The 16,847-nt window shown below is 48.2% G+C and overlaps 1 protein-coding gene across 2 annotated transcripts in view; it reads right to left on the bottom strand.

Annotated features, from left to right (window-relative positions):
- The window catches only part of ABCC1 (ATP binding cassette subfamily C member 1), a 131,242-nt gene that overhangs the window by 5,826 nt on the left and 108,569 nt on the right, over positions 1-16,847 (bottom strand). For both annotated transcript variants that reach the window (XR_003793296.1, XM_029221742.1), the window contains exons 21-27: positions 15,738-15,870; positions 11,858-12,065; positions 9,330-9,640; positions 5,202-5,401; positions 3,692-3,818; positions 3,020-3,121; positions 600-746 (exon numbers count right to left, since the gene is read on the bottom strand). Coding sequence is in view for 1 of the 2 variants with exons in the window: in XM_029221742.1 (XP_029077575.1) it covers positions 600-746; positions 3,020-3,121; positions 3,692-3,818; positions 5,202-5,401; positions 9,330-9,640; positions 11,858-12,065; positions 15,738-15,870 (1,228 nt within the window). In the remaining variant the exon portion in view is untranslated. The remainder of the gene's footprint in view (positions 1-599; positions 747-3,019; positions 3,122-3,691; positions 3,819-5,201; positions 5,402-9,329; positions 9,641-11,857; positions 12,066-15,737; positions 15,871-16,847) is intronic.

The following is a 16,847-nucleotide window of genomic DNA, read 5'->3' as shown; positions in this document are numbered from 1 at the left end:
GTTCAGAGATGAAACACGGTCTTCTGGCAAACGGCCAGGAGGACCCTTGGTCTCAGGGCAAGCATGTCTTCCAGGAACAGCAATATGTTCCAAAATTCTGTCCATTTCACATGTCCCTTGAGCCATCCCTCGTAGTGACGATGACGTCTTTCTGTTCTAGAGACTGCCAACTCGAATGCCTAAGGGGCTGAGTGGGCACATGAATGGAGCAGGAAGGGACCAGTCGGTGAACTGGGAGGCTCATGTCTTGTCTAGAAAGAGCCAGGCAAGGAGGATGGGCCCAGTGTTGCCACATGTTCTGATCTTTCAAGAAAAGCAGGAAATGGATTTTTATATAAAACATTCCAGATTTTTCTACATTTGCAATTTAGATTTCTTTCAAAATGTATCTTTGGGCTGCCTTTGGCCCTCGGGCTACCAGTCTGCAACCCTGCTGGGACACTCTGAGCAGCTTTTACTTCCATAAGCCCCTCCCCAAAAGGCCACTCCACCCTGTGGTTTGGGACAGGGACAGACTGGGAAAATGACGAAGCTCATTTCATCTGCCTGGTGGCAACCTACGCCCAACCGTGAACTGGTGGGGGTCAAAGTGCGCCCACCTTCTCCCCTCCATCGATGGTGACGTTGATGTGCTTGAGAACCAGGTCCAGGTCCTCTCGGTAACGCAGGCCGTAGTCTCGGAACTCCACTCGGCCCACCTGGGGCCAGTTGCTGGGGGGTGCCATCTCCTGGATTCGCCAGGGAGCCTGCAATCACAGTGCGTGGTGGGGTGGGGTTCAGGAGTCTGAAGTCCATCTCATGTACCCTAAGGCTCTGTGTGAGTGGCCTCCATGACCCCTCTGACCACACGGCCCTCTCTCTCGCTCACTACGCTCCCCACACTGAATTCTGGACTGTTCCATGAACACCCACACCTGTTGCTTCAGGGCCTTTGCACTTGCGGCTTCTTTTGCCTGGAATGCTCTTCCCCAAACTACCCTCTGGACCTGCTCACCTGCTGCAGATCTCAGGCCAATGAGACCACCCTCCTAGCCCTGGGCCCATCTCTCCCCTCCCCCCCCCATTTTCCTTCAGAGCACTTGCCCACCTCCTAGCATTTTAAGTACATATTTGCTTGTTCTGTCACCCACGCCCACCGGAAATCCCCTCTATGAGGACAGGTTCTTTTATTCGTTCACTGCTATATCCCAGGGCCCAGAGCACATAGTAGGTGTTCAATAAACACTCATGGACTGAATCAATAAATGAGTGGTCTTCTCTCGACAGACACAAGGGTAAAGGTGAGATACTCCAATGGCTTCTAAGGTCTGAAGGGCGCCCAGTAAAAGCAGCAGCTAACACTTGAAGGTCACTCTATCACATTACCTCATTTAATCCTCAGTACAATCCCACGAGTGGGGTCTTTCCTATCCCCAGTTTACACATGAGGAAACTGAAACACAGAGAGAGAAAGCAACTTGCCTGGGGTCACACAGCCCCTATTTCTGAAAAGCTGCTTAGTTCAGTTCAGCATCTCCTGAGGTCTCTACCCCTGGATGTGCTCTGGGCCAGGCTCAGGGCTATCTTCAGGGAAGGAGAGGAACGGTGAGGGCAATAAAAGAGAAAGCCCATCCTTTCTCGCCCATAAACTTCTTACGTTAATTTTTTTTTACACCCTTTATATAAATAAGGGAACATGCTATAAGAACACAGAGGGGACTGGAGAGAAGTGGGTGGAGCTTTCTACCTATGAATAAATATCATACATAATATAAATAAACACATAAGTAAATACATATATTTTAATAGTGGTAGGACTGGTGATCTTTCTCTTTTTCAAATATGCTCTTATTCTAAAAGTATAAAAATAAGTAAAAGTAGTAAAATAAGTAAAATATTTTAAAAGTAAATTAAGCTGAATTTCACACTTTAAACGGGTGAACTGAGTGGCATAAGAATTACATCTCGAAAGCTTTTATAAAAATAAATTAAAAATAAATAAATAGATAAATTCAGTGTAGGGTGGGAAGCTCCTGGTGTAATGTGCTCTTATTTCCACAGGGGGCGCTCACACCATTCTGACAGATGCTCTCTGATGAAGTGGGCCCTGGTTCACCGAGTCAGAGCATTAAAGGACCTGGCGTAGTTCACCTCTGTAAATCCTCAAGACAGAGTCTAACCAGGGTCACTCTGGTCTCATTCCCAAGGGGCACTTTCTTGGAATAAAGTGCGGCATAAAGGCACACACCCAAATCCTGGGTCTGCCATTTACTGGCCATGTGATCTTAGGCAAGCAACTTAACCTCTCTCTGTCCATTTCCTCACCTGCAAAATGGGGATAACAGTAGAATGTGAGTTATAAGGCTGTGTAAAGAATAAATGAATTATTCTATGTAAAATGTTTAGTACAGGCCCTGACACCCCACAAGAGCACAATATGTGTGTCCCTATTACTATTATTATTGGTAGTAGTGGGGATGGTGGTATCTCCAAGCATCACTGCTATTACCATTATTAACACTACTGCTGCTACTCGGAGGTGGTGTGTGGGCAGAATAAGGCAGTTATTAGGGGAAACATGGCACCAAAGCCTGGAGACTTGGGTCCTACGCCCAGCTGTCCCACGGACCATGCGTGACCTCGGACCAGCCATCGTCCCTCCCTACATGCCTTTTTATTCCACCTATAAAATGAGGACTTGGGTTAAATAAATGCAGGGTTTCCCAAACTTTGGTCAATTCCTTACCAATAACATGATTTTTGCAATATCCATGTACTGATTCTCTTGTTCCTGACTTTTAATATTTTTAAACGACTCATTTGTATTTAATGTTTAAACGTATTTAAAGAGAAAATTAGTATGATTCACTTTCCATAATGTAAGTCCCCCCCCGCAAAAAACATAACAAATAACAGAAGATTATTTTTGTCAGATAGAGGTTGCCTATTGAAGGCCCACGTGGTAGGGCTCAAAGGATTCTTTTGGGTAAAGCCACACTGAAGATCATGGCCAAGACGTCAGGCCGGGGGCTTGCTTTACCTCCTTCTCAGTCTCTGAATACTCCTTGAGTCTCTCCACGGCCACAATGTTGGTCTCCATCTCGGACGACATCCGAACAAGCCAGTTCAAGTATGTGGTGACCTGTGAGTGGAAGAGTCACATGGAGCTTCTAGAGTGAGCGAGAGTTGCTTTATTTCCATGAAGTCATTATTCATTATGAAATGTTTCAGATAACCAAGGTACACAAAACAGCAACCCCACATACTGTGGCCAGACTTCCTACATTGTGTCTCTTAAGCAAGCACCACATGTCAAAATAACCCAGGGGCCACACAGGTAATCAGAAAGGAAATGAAGAGATATTTTGAACCAGATGATAAGAAGAAAACACAATGTATCAAAATTTGGGACATGCAGCTAAAGCAGTGCTTCAAGGGAAATTTATAGGATTAAGTACATTTCTCTTGTAGCTGGGGGCATCCTCTCATGCCATCAAGGACCCTCCTTGGCTGATGGGGGAATCAGGGCTGCACATCTAATTTCTCTCCTGCACCAGTTGGTCACTGGGCTCTAGACCTGCTCGTCAAACTCTACTTGGTCCCCTTTCCTCTCCCCCACTCCCACAGAGATCCAAAGCAAAGGCCCAAAAACCTGACAATTGGCTCCCCATTAAGAGAACTGGAAAATCCACCTGAGAGCACCCCCTCTTACCTGCAGTGAGTAAGACACCGAGAGGCCCACCAAGCCAGCACTGAGACTGTGCCGGGAGATCACTGCAAACAGGGCGGCAAACAGGACAATGCAGTTGCCTACACACTCCAGCCGCACAGCCAGCCACCTACGTGGAGACACAGGCAGAGGGACGGACGGACACATGGACACAGGGACACACACACACGCCCGGAGTCAGCTTTTCAGGGACTTGATTTATAGCTGGGGGGCGGCGTGGTGGTGGTGGTGGCCACTTTGCTAACTGAAATAATTCCCCAATAGTTCCTGAGAGAGGCCTCGTTTGCCCTGCTCATGGGACATGGGGAAGGAGGGCCGAAGGGACACGATTTCAGGAATTCCTCACTAATCTGGCAAGCCCAGGAACTAAAACAGAGTTCTCCAGAAGTGACCTTTCCAGGAAACTGAAGCTTGCCTTTTTAAGAACCAACTTTCTCTCACTGAAACCTTTAAAATAGACCCATGTGTGCGTTTTTTAAAAATATGTCCCAGAAAATTCCTAAATACTAAGAAATCATCAACTATAAGAGGCACCCCCTGATTTAAAATAACTTTCTTCTTGGCAGGAGATGGGGAGGTGGGAGTGAGAAATAAACCACCATTTTCAACACAGCCAAAGGGTTCCCAGACCCAGATCACCCTCATTTCAAAAACATTAAAATGTATTGCCTTACCTTTAAAATATAAACAGGTTTACTGGTTTAAAGCTAACTTTTATAAGATATCACATAGGAACATTATTTTTAATGTTTTAAAATGTAAAGCATTCTAGAAAAGACAGTATTATCAACATTTTTTCCACTACAGTGGTAAGATCCATGTGACTGGTCCTCAGGGTGTGAGCTATTCCCACACACACCCAGATTTCGACAAACTCCCTAAAAATTCTTCAAGGGAAGGCAAGGTTCTCTCCAGTAATTCACAATCTCCCTGCCCAGTCTTACACGATGAGATTACATTGTGCACAGTGGGTCACTTCCAGGGTGCTATTACCCCTCCCCAGAGTTTTCCATCCCACATCTCAAAAAATACATCAGGAGGTAAGCAAGTGAGGAGGATACTTTTCCAGATTCGTCAATAATTAGCAAACTTCTACCCCCTTTTTTTGATTGATGGTATTTAATCATTCTTGATCCCCCAAATGGCAATTTCACACGGTTCAACCTAATATAAGTAAACTGCTTCCAATACTCATCACACAGGGGTGGTGTGACGAGAAGCACGGTGCAAAAACACTCCATAGCTGAGGCTGCCGTCACTGATGATCCTGTAGCACCAGGACAGCAGCTAAATGATGGATCCTGCAGTATCTTCTGACCCCAGAAGAACTCTTTGTCCCTGCACTCCAATGCCCCTGGAGCTGCGTGTTGACCGTGCTCCTTTCTGCTTTTAATGGTTATAAAGTCCTCTCCTCGCACCGAGTCTATGGCTCCACACCCTCATCCAGGAACCAAGGGGCTCCCCCTGCCCCCTCCCACGGCCCCATGCCCACCTGTTGGCCACGATGCTGGGGTAATAGGCCTTCTGGTTCTCGTCCACCTTCAGGTCGCTCTGGCGGATGAAGCGCTCCTGTTCCTCGAAGGCGCGGATGACGCTGACCCCCAGCAGGGTCTCGTTGAAGTGGGAATAAACCGGGGAGCGGCTGACTGACTCGAGGCGCTTCAGCTGCCGGGAGGAGGCCACGTAGAACCTCTGTGGGAGAGAAGAGACGGGGAGTGGGGGAGGGTCCCTCATCCCAGCCTCCCAGGGCTGCGCTGGAGAACGTCTGGATCCTTCCAGGGGCGAAATGTTGGAGCTGGGCTGCTCTCAGAGGGTGTCCCGACTCAGCTGGCGAACGGCAGGCACAGCGCCCACAATACTGCCGGTGGTGGTGATGATGATAATAGCTAACGCTTACGTGGAGCCCAGCATCCTAGGATTGTTTTAAGTTCTTTCACATATATCAGCTCATGCAATCCTCACCAGAAACCTACGAGGTGCTCATTCCAGTTTCACAATGAGTAAACTAAAGACAACCTCTTCCCTAAGGTCACGTGGCTAGGAAGCGGCAGAGCTAGGATCTGAACCCCATCGAAGTGCTAACCTCAGCACTGCATGCATGGCCCCTCTGATACCACTGACCTCTAGGGTTTATGGACCCTGCAGTGTGGCTTTATGACAACCAGACCTCAGCGCAAACCCTGCCTCCACCAGTCCCCATGGACAGTGACCACATCCGCTCGGCTCCTGCCCTAATCCCGGGCATTCAGCTCGTTAGAGATGGTTAACAAGATGGAGTCGCTCACTGGCAGTGCTGAGGAGCTGTGACACAGGCTGGACTGGTCATCTGAAGACACCTCTATTCTCCTGGACGTGCTGCAGATGTAACACTGCTTCATCAACAGCGGAGTCGGGCAAGCAGACACAGGGTGCTCAGGGACATGGCCTCCTGCCTCCTGGCCTGCGTCGGGTGCCCTGGGCCATTTTGGGGGCAGAGACCTTCCACAGAGAGCACTGAACAGAACAGGTGGCTCTGACAGGGCCTCCAAGGTCAGCCACTTCTTTCTGGATGGCAGCTCACGTGGTCATTTGAACCGCAAGCTGGGCAGCCTTCTGGGGCTCCAGAAACTCTGAAAACTCACCCAGGGACCACACCAACCAGGGCCATCTCAGAACAGTGGTTCTGACAATCCCTGCACACGGTCAGATGCCATCTCTTCCTCTGGTGGCGAAATGAAATCCAGACCTCCTGTCTGGCTCAAGGCCCCCAGGCATCTGTCCCCATTACCCTCTCCTGGAATCACCTCCTCTCCCTGGCTTTCTTTCATCCTGGGTGGAAACAGTTCTAAAACATTTTACCTGCTCAATTTATTCCACTTGTCATGTCCTCAGAATTTTATTTCCTCTAAAAAGCTAACCTGAGATTTATTTTTGTTAAGGAATAGCCTGGTTTTTAAAAAATAATTATTAGCTTTGCTTTTAAGCTCTGTTCCAGGAGACATAATCCACCTCATGGACTCACCTTACTCTTTCAGAGACCAAGGCAGTGCCTGGTCTCCTGAGTGAAAATAACTGCCCGACACACACCTGCCTTGTGCCAGGAAGCGGGCTGAGAGCCGAGACACTAAGACGTGTGCCGGGTAATTTTCATGGATGCCAAACAGTTCCACAGGCAGAAATGCCTTATTCCAGCAATGTGGAAGCCCAAACAGAATTCCACATCATCTTACCTCTTACATTCCTTTTTCTAAAAATGACTTGCTTTTAAGTTAAAACGGTAATGTATATCCATTTTTTAAAATCTTGGAGTGATATAGACAGAAAGATTAAACATTACATTAAGTCCACGATCCAGAGATAAGCACTATTCAGATTTTAGTGTATAACCTTTTAGATCTTTTCCCGAGAAAGAGAGTGAGAGAGAATACATACCCTTACACACATATACCCTTAAAAGCCTTTTTTTTTTTTTTTTGGCGGTACGCGGGCCTCTCACTGCCGTGGCCTCTCCCGTTGTGGAGCACAGGCTCCGGACGCGCAGGCTCAGCGGCCATGGCTCACGGGCCCAGCCGCTCCGCGGCATGTGGGATCCTCCCGGACCGGGGCACGAACCCGTGTCCCCTGCATCGGCAGGCGGACTCCCAACCACTGTGCCACCAGGGAAGCCCAAAAGCCACTTTTTGAGATGCAACTTACATCCACTGGAAAGTGCACTAAATCTTTACAGCTTTATGGATTTTATGTTTATCTACACCTGCATAGCCACTACCTGATCAAAATCTAGAAAATTCTCTCGTGTCCTCTCACAGTCAACACCCCTTATAGCCACTACTCTGACTTTTACCACATCGTACTTGCCTGTTCTTCAACTTCATAAAAACACAATCACACAAATGTACTCTTTTGTGTTTGGCTTCTTTCGATCAACACAGTATCTCTGAGATTCATCCTCATTGTGTGTATCAGTAGTTCATTCCTTTTCACTGCTGAGTCATTGTATAAATATACCACAATGTATGTATCCATCCTCCTGTGATGGACATTTGGGGCTATTATGAATCGAGATGCTAAGAACATTCTAGCTTTTTTTTTTTTTTTTTGCTTGATAGATTCTCTTCTTTTGCATATACACTGAGGATTGAGACTGCTGGGTTATAGGACAAGCATATATTCAGTTAAAAGCCATTAAAAAACTAAATTCTCCCATAATCTCAACCCTTAGAAAGGCAATGTTTTCATTTTTGTGCCTCTCTTTCCAGTCCTGCCCACACACATTATGCACGTCGTCTTAGTTATGATGATAGTGTGCTGACAACATGGCCCTTTGCTAACTTCATTCCCTTTGTTGTTTAAAAATAAAATTGTCAGTGTCTCAACAGTGTCTTCCTAATTCTCCCATTAAAGGCACATAACATTCCATTACCCAGTTGTTCCATGGTGTGCTCAAGGCCCTGCTACTGGCAGATATTTGAGCTGCCTCAAACGTCACATTTGGCCCAGTTTGTTCTCTTGAATTGGGTCCTTCAGGAAATTGTCCAGCCAGGGTATGAACTCGGATAACATCTGTGGTAAATGCAGCTGGATGACTTTCCAGAAAAGCTGGCACCCATTTAAAGAGAACACAGCGAGGGTCCGGGGCCTGCTCTGATTCCACCTTTGTTCACACTCACCAGTCACTGGGCCACAGTGTGGGAGGGTTTGGGCGCTGGCTGACTGGGCCAAGGCCTCCCAGGACCCACACGAACAGGCCACACAGAGTGCGGTTTGAGGTATGGAGCACCTCGTGGTTTCTTACTCTTATGCTGTGCAGCAGTCATTACGCTCCCATCTAAACAGCAGTCCCCCACTAGCAACTGTGCTGCAGCTAACCTCTCAGAGGCAGGAAAGCACAATGCAGCACTGCAGTTACCAGCAAGAGCTTTCGGATCGGGCACGAGTTCACATTCCCAGCTCCACCACTTGGGCCTCAACATGCTCATCTGTCAACTGGAAGCACCACAGCTGATGTTGACTCAGCTGTCAAATGCTCCCTTGCCCTGTTCCCCTTCCTCAAGCTTATTTTCTGAAATAGAAATGTGATGGCTGGAGCTCCTGTAGCCAACTTGGACCATGAGACCAACTTAAGAACGGAAGGCAAAGATGATAGAACAACACCCCCTCCCCGCCCCCCCCCCGGAAAAAAAAAACAACCCACAGTGAAGGAGTCTGGGATATTAACAAACTCATGGAGCTGCCACACCAGCCCTGAAGAGCCTACCTCAAGATTTCTACTACAAGGGAAAAAAATATTTAAGTTGCTGTTATTCATGTCTTCATTATCTGCAGGGGACTTAGGACCTAAAGAATTTCATACTTAAAGGAATTTTAATAATAAAGATGCCTTTATGGCTATAGCTTATTTTCTTTTATAACGTACAGCTTTAAAAAAACCCTTATTGTTAGGAAAAAAGGATATTTGTTTATTGCAAGCTAAAAACAATCAACTTAGGTATTCAAAACTGACAAAAATAAATCTAACCCTCCTCCAGCACGTCCTCCAGAGCCCCACACTGAGGAAACACAAAACAAAGGGAGCCCTGTGCTCACATGGAGAGTGATACAGAGCTGGGCTCATCCTGGACCCCAAGACCCCACCTCTTACCTGGACAAAGAAGTAGATGAGGCCCAGGGGCGGGATGATGACGGCCACCATGGGAGTGGCCAGCAGGATGATGACGCAGGCGCCAATGACATTGAACAGGGAGCCCATGAACATCTTGATGACCTGAGGGATCATCGAGTCCACTGTGTCCAGCTCCTTGGAGAAGCGGTTCACCAGGTTCCCGCTGGGGGTCCGCTCGAAGAAGCTCATGGGCGACCTGAGGACGTTATGCAGCAGGTCCAGGTGCAGGCGGCGCGAGGCGAAGATGCCCCCGACGGACACCACCATGGAGTAGCCGAACACTGTGATACCTACAAACACTCTCGCGTTAAATTCCACGATGGGAGAGGGACCGGGCTGAGGGCAGGGACGAGTGGCCATGTGACCATGTGGACCAAGCAGCCTGGACTCCCAGCTTCTAATAACAATAATAATGGTGGCAATTATTAATCGATCACTTAGTATGCACAAACCTCACTGTGTGAGTTTTACATGCATCTAATCCTTATGAGGACCCTGTATAAGTTCTATTAGTACTCATGCCACAGAGATAAGGAAATTGAAGCTCAGGTAGGTGAATTCCTTTGCCCTCAAGAGACTCAGCCAATCAGAAGCAGAGCTGGGGTTCCAACGGCAGCAGCCTGCTCCAGCGTCATGCTCTTAGTCTGTACGCCACATCCTCTAGACCAGTGCTGTACAACAGAACTTTCTGTGATAATGGAAATGGTATGTACCTGTGCTGTCCCATGTGGTAGCCACTAGCAACATGCGACTATTAAGCATTTGTCATATGGCTAGTGTAACTCTATAACTGATACTTTAATTTTATTTAATTTTTATGAACTGAAATTCAAATAGCTACATGAGGCCGGCGGCTACCATACTGGACAGCACAGCTCTGGAACAGACATTGCTGCTGTGGGTCCAGGTCAACATCACACCCTCTCTGTGCTCTCTCTTCTCTTAATTATAATCTGAAGGCCACAGACCCTAGCCCTTTGAAGGAGTTTTAGGGATTAAGAAATTGCCTGCTCTTCTGGTTTTTTCAAAGCCGTCTCTTGGAGATCATGAGACATTTATGGTCCCTCCAAACAAGCCACAGTAGGGCACCCTTTCTGTTCAAAGAGGTGATTTCACAGGGATAGAGAGGCTTCGATCTTGGTCTCCTTGACCAAAGAAGGAAGCCATGAGGCAGGGGCTAGGACAACAGACTCTGGAGCCAAATCCTATCGCTACCACTCACCAGCCATGGGACCTTCCTTAAGTCACTTAACCTCTCTGCACCTCAGTTTCTTCAACTGTAAAATGGGGACAATGACACATCTTGTAGCACTGCTGAACGTAAAGGGCCCACCTGGCAATGTGCCTGGTACACAAGAAGTGCTCAAAATGCAGAATGTATACACTATTTATCATAAATACATCACTTTTATGAGCACATAAACACACAGCTCAGGGACCATGTAGCGCGGTGGTGAAGAGGATGGGCTCTGAGCCACACTGCCTTGCTCAATGCAAGCTGTGCCATGGATTAGCTTCATGACTTTGGGCAACTTACTTAACCCCTCTGGGCCTCAGTTTCTGCATCTCTAAAATGGGGAAAACATTAGCTCCTACCTCATGTGATTGCTGCAAAAGTAAAATAAATTAAAACACCTTAAAGTGTTTAAAACAGAACCAGGCACCAAGTAAGTGCTCAGTAAACATTAGCTATGACTATTAACGCTGCTGTGTCTAGGTACCTTCATGGGACCACAGGAAGGGTATATGCAGGATTTCTCAACTTCCTCACTATTAACATCTGGGGCTGGAACATCCTCTGCTGTGGAGGCTGTGCTGTGCACTGCAGGATGTTTAGCAACATTCTTGGCCTCTAGATGCCAGCAGTACCCACCCCTACTCTGAAGCTGTGACAACTCTAAGTATCGCTAGATATTGCTAAATGTCCTCTGAGGACAACACTGCCTGCGTTATGAACCACTAGTTCCTGTGGTTCCCCCTCCCCCTTAGGTCCTCGGCAAACAAGTCAGCAGCAGCAAAGTCAAGGTTTCTGCCCTCACGGAGCTTCCAGTCAAGTGGCAAGACAGGCTTTCAACAAATCATTGCCCAGATAAATGCATAATCCCAGAGAAGGGCTGGAAGTGGTACATGATTTCATATCAGTATAAATTCCCACCTTTAGGCAGCAGGCAAAAGTCCACAAATAAGACTTTACAGAAACACCATTACCCTGCCAGAACAATGAGGGGCAAGGGCCCTTGGTCGCCTTCTATTTCTCAACTTTCCTCATCTGTAAAATGAGCACATTGGAGCTCCCCTCCCCTCTGTCTCCTAGGGCCACACGAAACAGAGCGTTCGAGAAACATTCATTCTACAAATACCTCAGTGTCTATTATGCGATAGTTACTATTCATGTGTGTTTGGTTTGTGGGTCTGCAAAACCCTGACAAGCTGGGGGACCCAATCCTGTAACAAGACATGGAAGTGGCTCCAAGTGCCAACAGCAGGTGGGGGGCAGGGAGGCCCACCTTGAGAAATGCCCAGGGCTCCATAGACGCTCAGCCGGACTTTCGTGTGCTCCTGGGTCCCATTGACGATGGGGTCATCAGTCCAGAGACTGAGCCAATAGTTAGAGGCCAGAGAAGCAACGTGGTTACACAGGAAAAGGAAGATGCTCAGAAAGGAGATGAGAAGTCCTATCGCCTTCATGTAGTCCCAGTACACGGAGAGCTTGACCTGAGACCAGGGAGAGAAGGCATCTTACAGAATGCACCCACCAGCCATGCCCACCCAAGGTCGGGAACTTCAACAGCTTCTGTGGTCCAGCCCCCTAACCTGTGCTCATGCCTACGACCCCCTCCCCCTTAGTTCCTCGGCAAACAAGTCAGCAGCAGCAAAGTCAAGGTTTCTGCCCTCACGGAGCTTCCAGTCAAGTGGCAAGACAGGCTTTCAACAAATCATTGCCCAGATAAATGCATAATCCCAGAGAAGGACTGGAAGTGGTACATGATTTCATATGAGTATAAAACTGGGCATCCTGACCTAACCCAGGGTGGGGAGGTATCAGAGGAGGTTCTCCCTAAGGAAGGGACATCAAAGAATTAACCAGGTGAAAATGGAAAAAAGGCACTCTAGGCAGAGGGACCAGCATGTGCAAAGGCCTTGACGTAGGAGGGAACCTGAAAGGAGGAAAGGATAGCTGGAGCAACATGAGGCTGAAGAACAGGAACCGGCCAGACCACACAGGGCCTGAGAGATCCTGTCCAGGATTCCGATTTTTACTCCAGGACCATCAGGAAGCCATCAAAGAGTCTGAAGAAAATGGGAAGATGGGACGTGTTGCCTAGCACCCACGACCAAGTGTCACATCCCCCCCACCCCCAGTCCTCTGAACACCCAGCACCAATTCCTCCCAATCGCAACTGGCCTCCCATTGCTCAGCCCGTTCCCCAACTCCACCAGGTGACAGCTGGGGGCTTCTTTCACTCCTATATCCCTATATCCCTATGGAGCCCAGCATGGGGGCTACGTAATTATGTGTAGCCACTCAAAGGGTGGCTGTACACCACAGACAGGGACAATGTGCTTTGGGCCAGCCTCACACCCAACCCGCTTGGTGTGGTTTCAACAAACTCCAGGTATCTTTCCCTGTGTGTGTGCTCATTGTCACGTCAGGCTTTTCATGCTGAATTTTGGGTCATAAACATCATCTGTTTGAGGTGCAATCTGGTTAAAAGGAAGCAGGTGAGGGCTTCCCTGGTGGCCTGCCTGCCAATGCAGGGGACACGGGTTCGTGCCCTGGTCCGGGAAGATCCCACGTGCCGCGGAGCGGCTGGGCCCGTGAGCCATGGCCGCTGAGCCTGCGCGTCCGGAGCCTGTGCTCCGCAACGGGAGAGGCCACAACAGTGAGAGGCCCGCGTACCGCAAAAAAACAAAAAAACAAAAACAAAACAAACAGAAAAAAGGAAGCAGGTGGAAGAACAGAGGTCCAAGGTATAACTGAGTGCTTCCTTTTGATTTTTACTTTCCAAGTCTCTGTTCTTCAAACTGAAAGAGTGGGGAGGGAGTGTAAGAATAAAGAACGTGTTTATCTCACCACCTGGCCCCCTCATGCAGCTGAGCTGTCTGCTGACCCCGAGTTGCTCTGCAGAACTTGGGACCCTTCCTCATGAGCAGAGGAACAAGGTGGGCATGGGAGTCAGAAGTGACCGGGGTGGCCTAAGCCCAGCTCCGCTCCTGTTCAGACTTCGGCAAGTTACAAGCCCCCAGGTCTTGGTTTTCGTTGCATGTAGAATGCGGATACTGGCGGGACCCACCTGTTCTGGGTGGTGTGGGGATTAAGTGAGGATTAAATGGGACTGGCACCTCTGGCCCTTCCTTCTCAAGTCCTTGATTCTGGGTCATTTCTCTGACTCCCTGGAGGGTCACTAAGAGCAAGGGAGGAAGACACCCTACAGCCACCTCTGCCCCCGGCCACAGGTGTGACCAAGATGAGGTAAGGAGCTGGAAACAGGGCCCGGGAAATTCTGGATGTGTCCAGGTAGATCTGAGAGAACAGTGCCCCCACCCTGCGTATCACCTTTCATAGGTTCGTTTTTATTTGTGTACTTTTTTTAAACTTATTTTTAAAACACTACTCTCTATTAAAAAAAAAAAAAAAGACCATTTTAATTTTAAAAATAAACTTTGCATCACTACCATAAACAGAAAATTGACACTTGCCCAAAACAGAAGATCATAAAAAAACACAGTAAAACAAGAGCTTGAAACCCGCTCTCCTTGTTACAAAGAGAAGTTTGTGATTGTTAGTGCTATAGATGGAATGTTTGTGTCTCCTCCCGAATTTGTAAGTTGAAATCCTAATCCCCCCCACCTCCATGTGACAGTTTTAGGAGGTGGGGCCTTTGAGAGGCGATTAGGCCATGAGGGTGGAGTCCTCATAAATGGGATTAGTGCCCTTATAAAAGGGGCCCCAGAGAGCTCCCTCATCCCTTCTGTCATGTGAGGACACAGCAAGAAGATGGCCATTTATGAACCAGGAAGATCTCATCAGACACTGCATCTGCTGCTGCCATGATTTTTGACTTGCCAACATCCAGAATTATGAGCGATAAATGTATGTCATTTTTCTTTCTTTCTTTTTGGATGTGGAGCATTTTTAAAGTCTTTACTGAATTTGTTACAATATTGCTTCTGTTTTACGTTTTGGTTTTTTGGCCCCGAGGCTTGTGGGATCTTAGCTCCCCGACCAAAGACTGAAACCACATTCCCTGCATTGGAACGTGAAGTCTTAACCACTGGACTGCCAGGGAAGTCCTCAACGTATGTCATTTCTAAGCCACCTCTACCATGGCCTTTACAGCAGCCCAAAGGGACTAAGACAGGTATTAAAGACAAAGCCCCAGCCGAGACTTTCTCACTGACATACAGGCACACCTCAGAGACATTATGGGTTTGGTTCCAGACCACTGCAATAAAGCAAACATCGCGATAAAGTAAGTCACATGAATTTTCCAGTTTCCTAGTGCATATAAAAGTTATGTTTACACTATACTGTAGTCTATTAAGTGTGCAATACCATTATGTCTAAAAAAACAATGTACACACCTTAATTTAAAGAATACTTGATTGCTAAAAAATGCTAACCATCATCTGGGCCTTCAGTGAGTTGTAGTAGTAACATCCAAGGTCACAGATCACAAATATCATAATATAATGTTAATATAGTATAATAATAACCAATATAATATTTTATATAGTAATAATAACAAATTATAATACTAACGAAAAAGTTTGAAATATTCCAAGAATTACCAAATGTGGCAAAGAGACACAAAGTGAGCAAATGCTGCTGGAAAAATGGCACCAGTGTCCCACGCAGGATTGCCATAAACTTCCAATTGTGAAAAATGCAGTATTTGTTAAGTGCAATAAAGCAAAGCACAATAAAACAGGATCTGCCTCTAATCATAGGGGCAAAAATAGAAATTAAAAAGTGAAAAACAATTTTTTCTGACTACATAATTAATGTTCTATAGGGCCGAGTCTGTGATGACCTGAAACCAAGGCACACACAACTGAACCCTGTGAGGTGGGAAGCCCTGATTTAAGGCATCCGGGTCACCTATGGCTAACAAGGGCCCCAGCTGCTCAAAGGAGGCGGTGGCCAGGACGGCAGAGACTACAGATACCAACCCTGAAGTCTGAGTTCCGGGTTCAAATCCCAGCTCTGTCACGCACCAGCTGTGACCTGGGGCAAGTCACCTAGGCCCTCCGGTATGGTTTCCGGCCCTTAAAACAGTACCTTTCGAGGCTCCTTGTGAGGAAGACATGAATTAAGACGACCCCAGCACTCCGCACAGGGTCCAGACCCCAGGGACACACAGCGACGCAGGCCGTCGCCCTCACCTGCCCAGTCTGAGCCTTGTCTGCCTCCATCAGCTTCCAGGTGTCCTCCTCCACGGGCCTGGGCTTCTGCAGCTCCGCGGTGCTGGTGTGGTGCCGGCTGACATCCCCACCGTAGGAGGAGCTGCTGAGCTGTCTGGGGAAGCAAGGCACACAGGCGTCAACCGCAATGGAGGCCCCGGGCAGAGGTGGGGCCCCAAAGCACCAAACTAGTTCACCCTTCTGATTTTACACAGGTGACCCCGAGAGGGGAAGGGTCTGGCCCCAGAGCCCCATGGAAGAACCGCTCCTTTATGCGGACTTTATTCAGAAAGCATTTCCTGCCCACCAGTACTCACCAGCTTTATGCAGATCATCATTCAGAGTGCTTTCCTCCCTGGGGCAGTCTCTTTCCCTGAGGAGGTGTATGCTTTGGGAATGACATGGGTGGGTGTGTGTGTGCGTGTGCGTGTGCGTGCGCGTGCGTGTGTGTACACGGCTCAGACCCACACAAGCAAAGGGATGGGGTACGATTTCCACCTTGGTCGTCAACCCTACTGCCTTCTTGGTTTGCCTGCCTTGATGAAGCGTGTGTGGAGGTCGGAGAAGCCCACGGAGCTGGGAACGGAGGGATGCTCCAGGCTGTGGCCAGTTAGGAACTGAGGAGCTGAGTCCTGCCAACAGCTACGTGAGCTTGGAAGCCGACCCTTCCCCAGCCCAGCCTTTAGCTGAGACCCCAGCCTGGCCAATGCCTTGGTCACAGCTTGTGAGAGACCCTGAGCAGAGGAGCCAGCTAAGCTGTGCCTGGACGCCTCGACCCACAGAAACTGAGATGACAAACCACTAAGCTTGTGATCCTTTGCTATGCAGCAATGGAAAACGAATACCCAGTGTTCTGTGTGTTTCTGCTCAGTCCATCTGTGGCTCTCTCTCGCAGTCACCTGCCCCTACGTCCCAGGACAGCCTGCAGGGGCCTGCCTCATCTCAGCTAATTCTTAGACTAATTATGCTGGCCGCCTGCACAGACCGGGGCAGTGTCCCCTCACCCCCCGGCTGACTCCAGGCAAGGCACTGTTCTAAGTGCTTTACACACACACACACACACACACACACACACACACACACACACACACA

The sequence above is a fragment of the Monodon monoceros genome, unplaced genomic scaffold (genome assembly GCF_005190385.1).
Source record: "Monodon monoceros isolate NGI ecotype Baffin Bay Population unplaced genomic scaffold, NGI_Narwhal_1 Super_Scaffold_13, whole genome shotgun sequence".
Taxonomy (NCBI): Eukaryota; Metazoa; Chordata; class Mammalia; order Artiodactyla; family Monodontidae; genus Monodon; species Monodon monoceros.
Note: the sequence above shows the minus strand (reverse complement) of the source record. Positions and strands in the feature narration are given on the sequence as shown.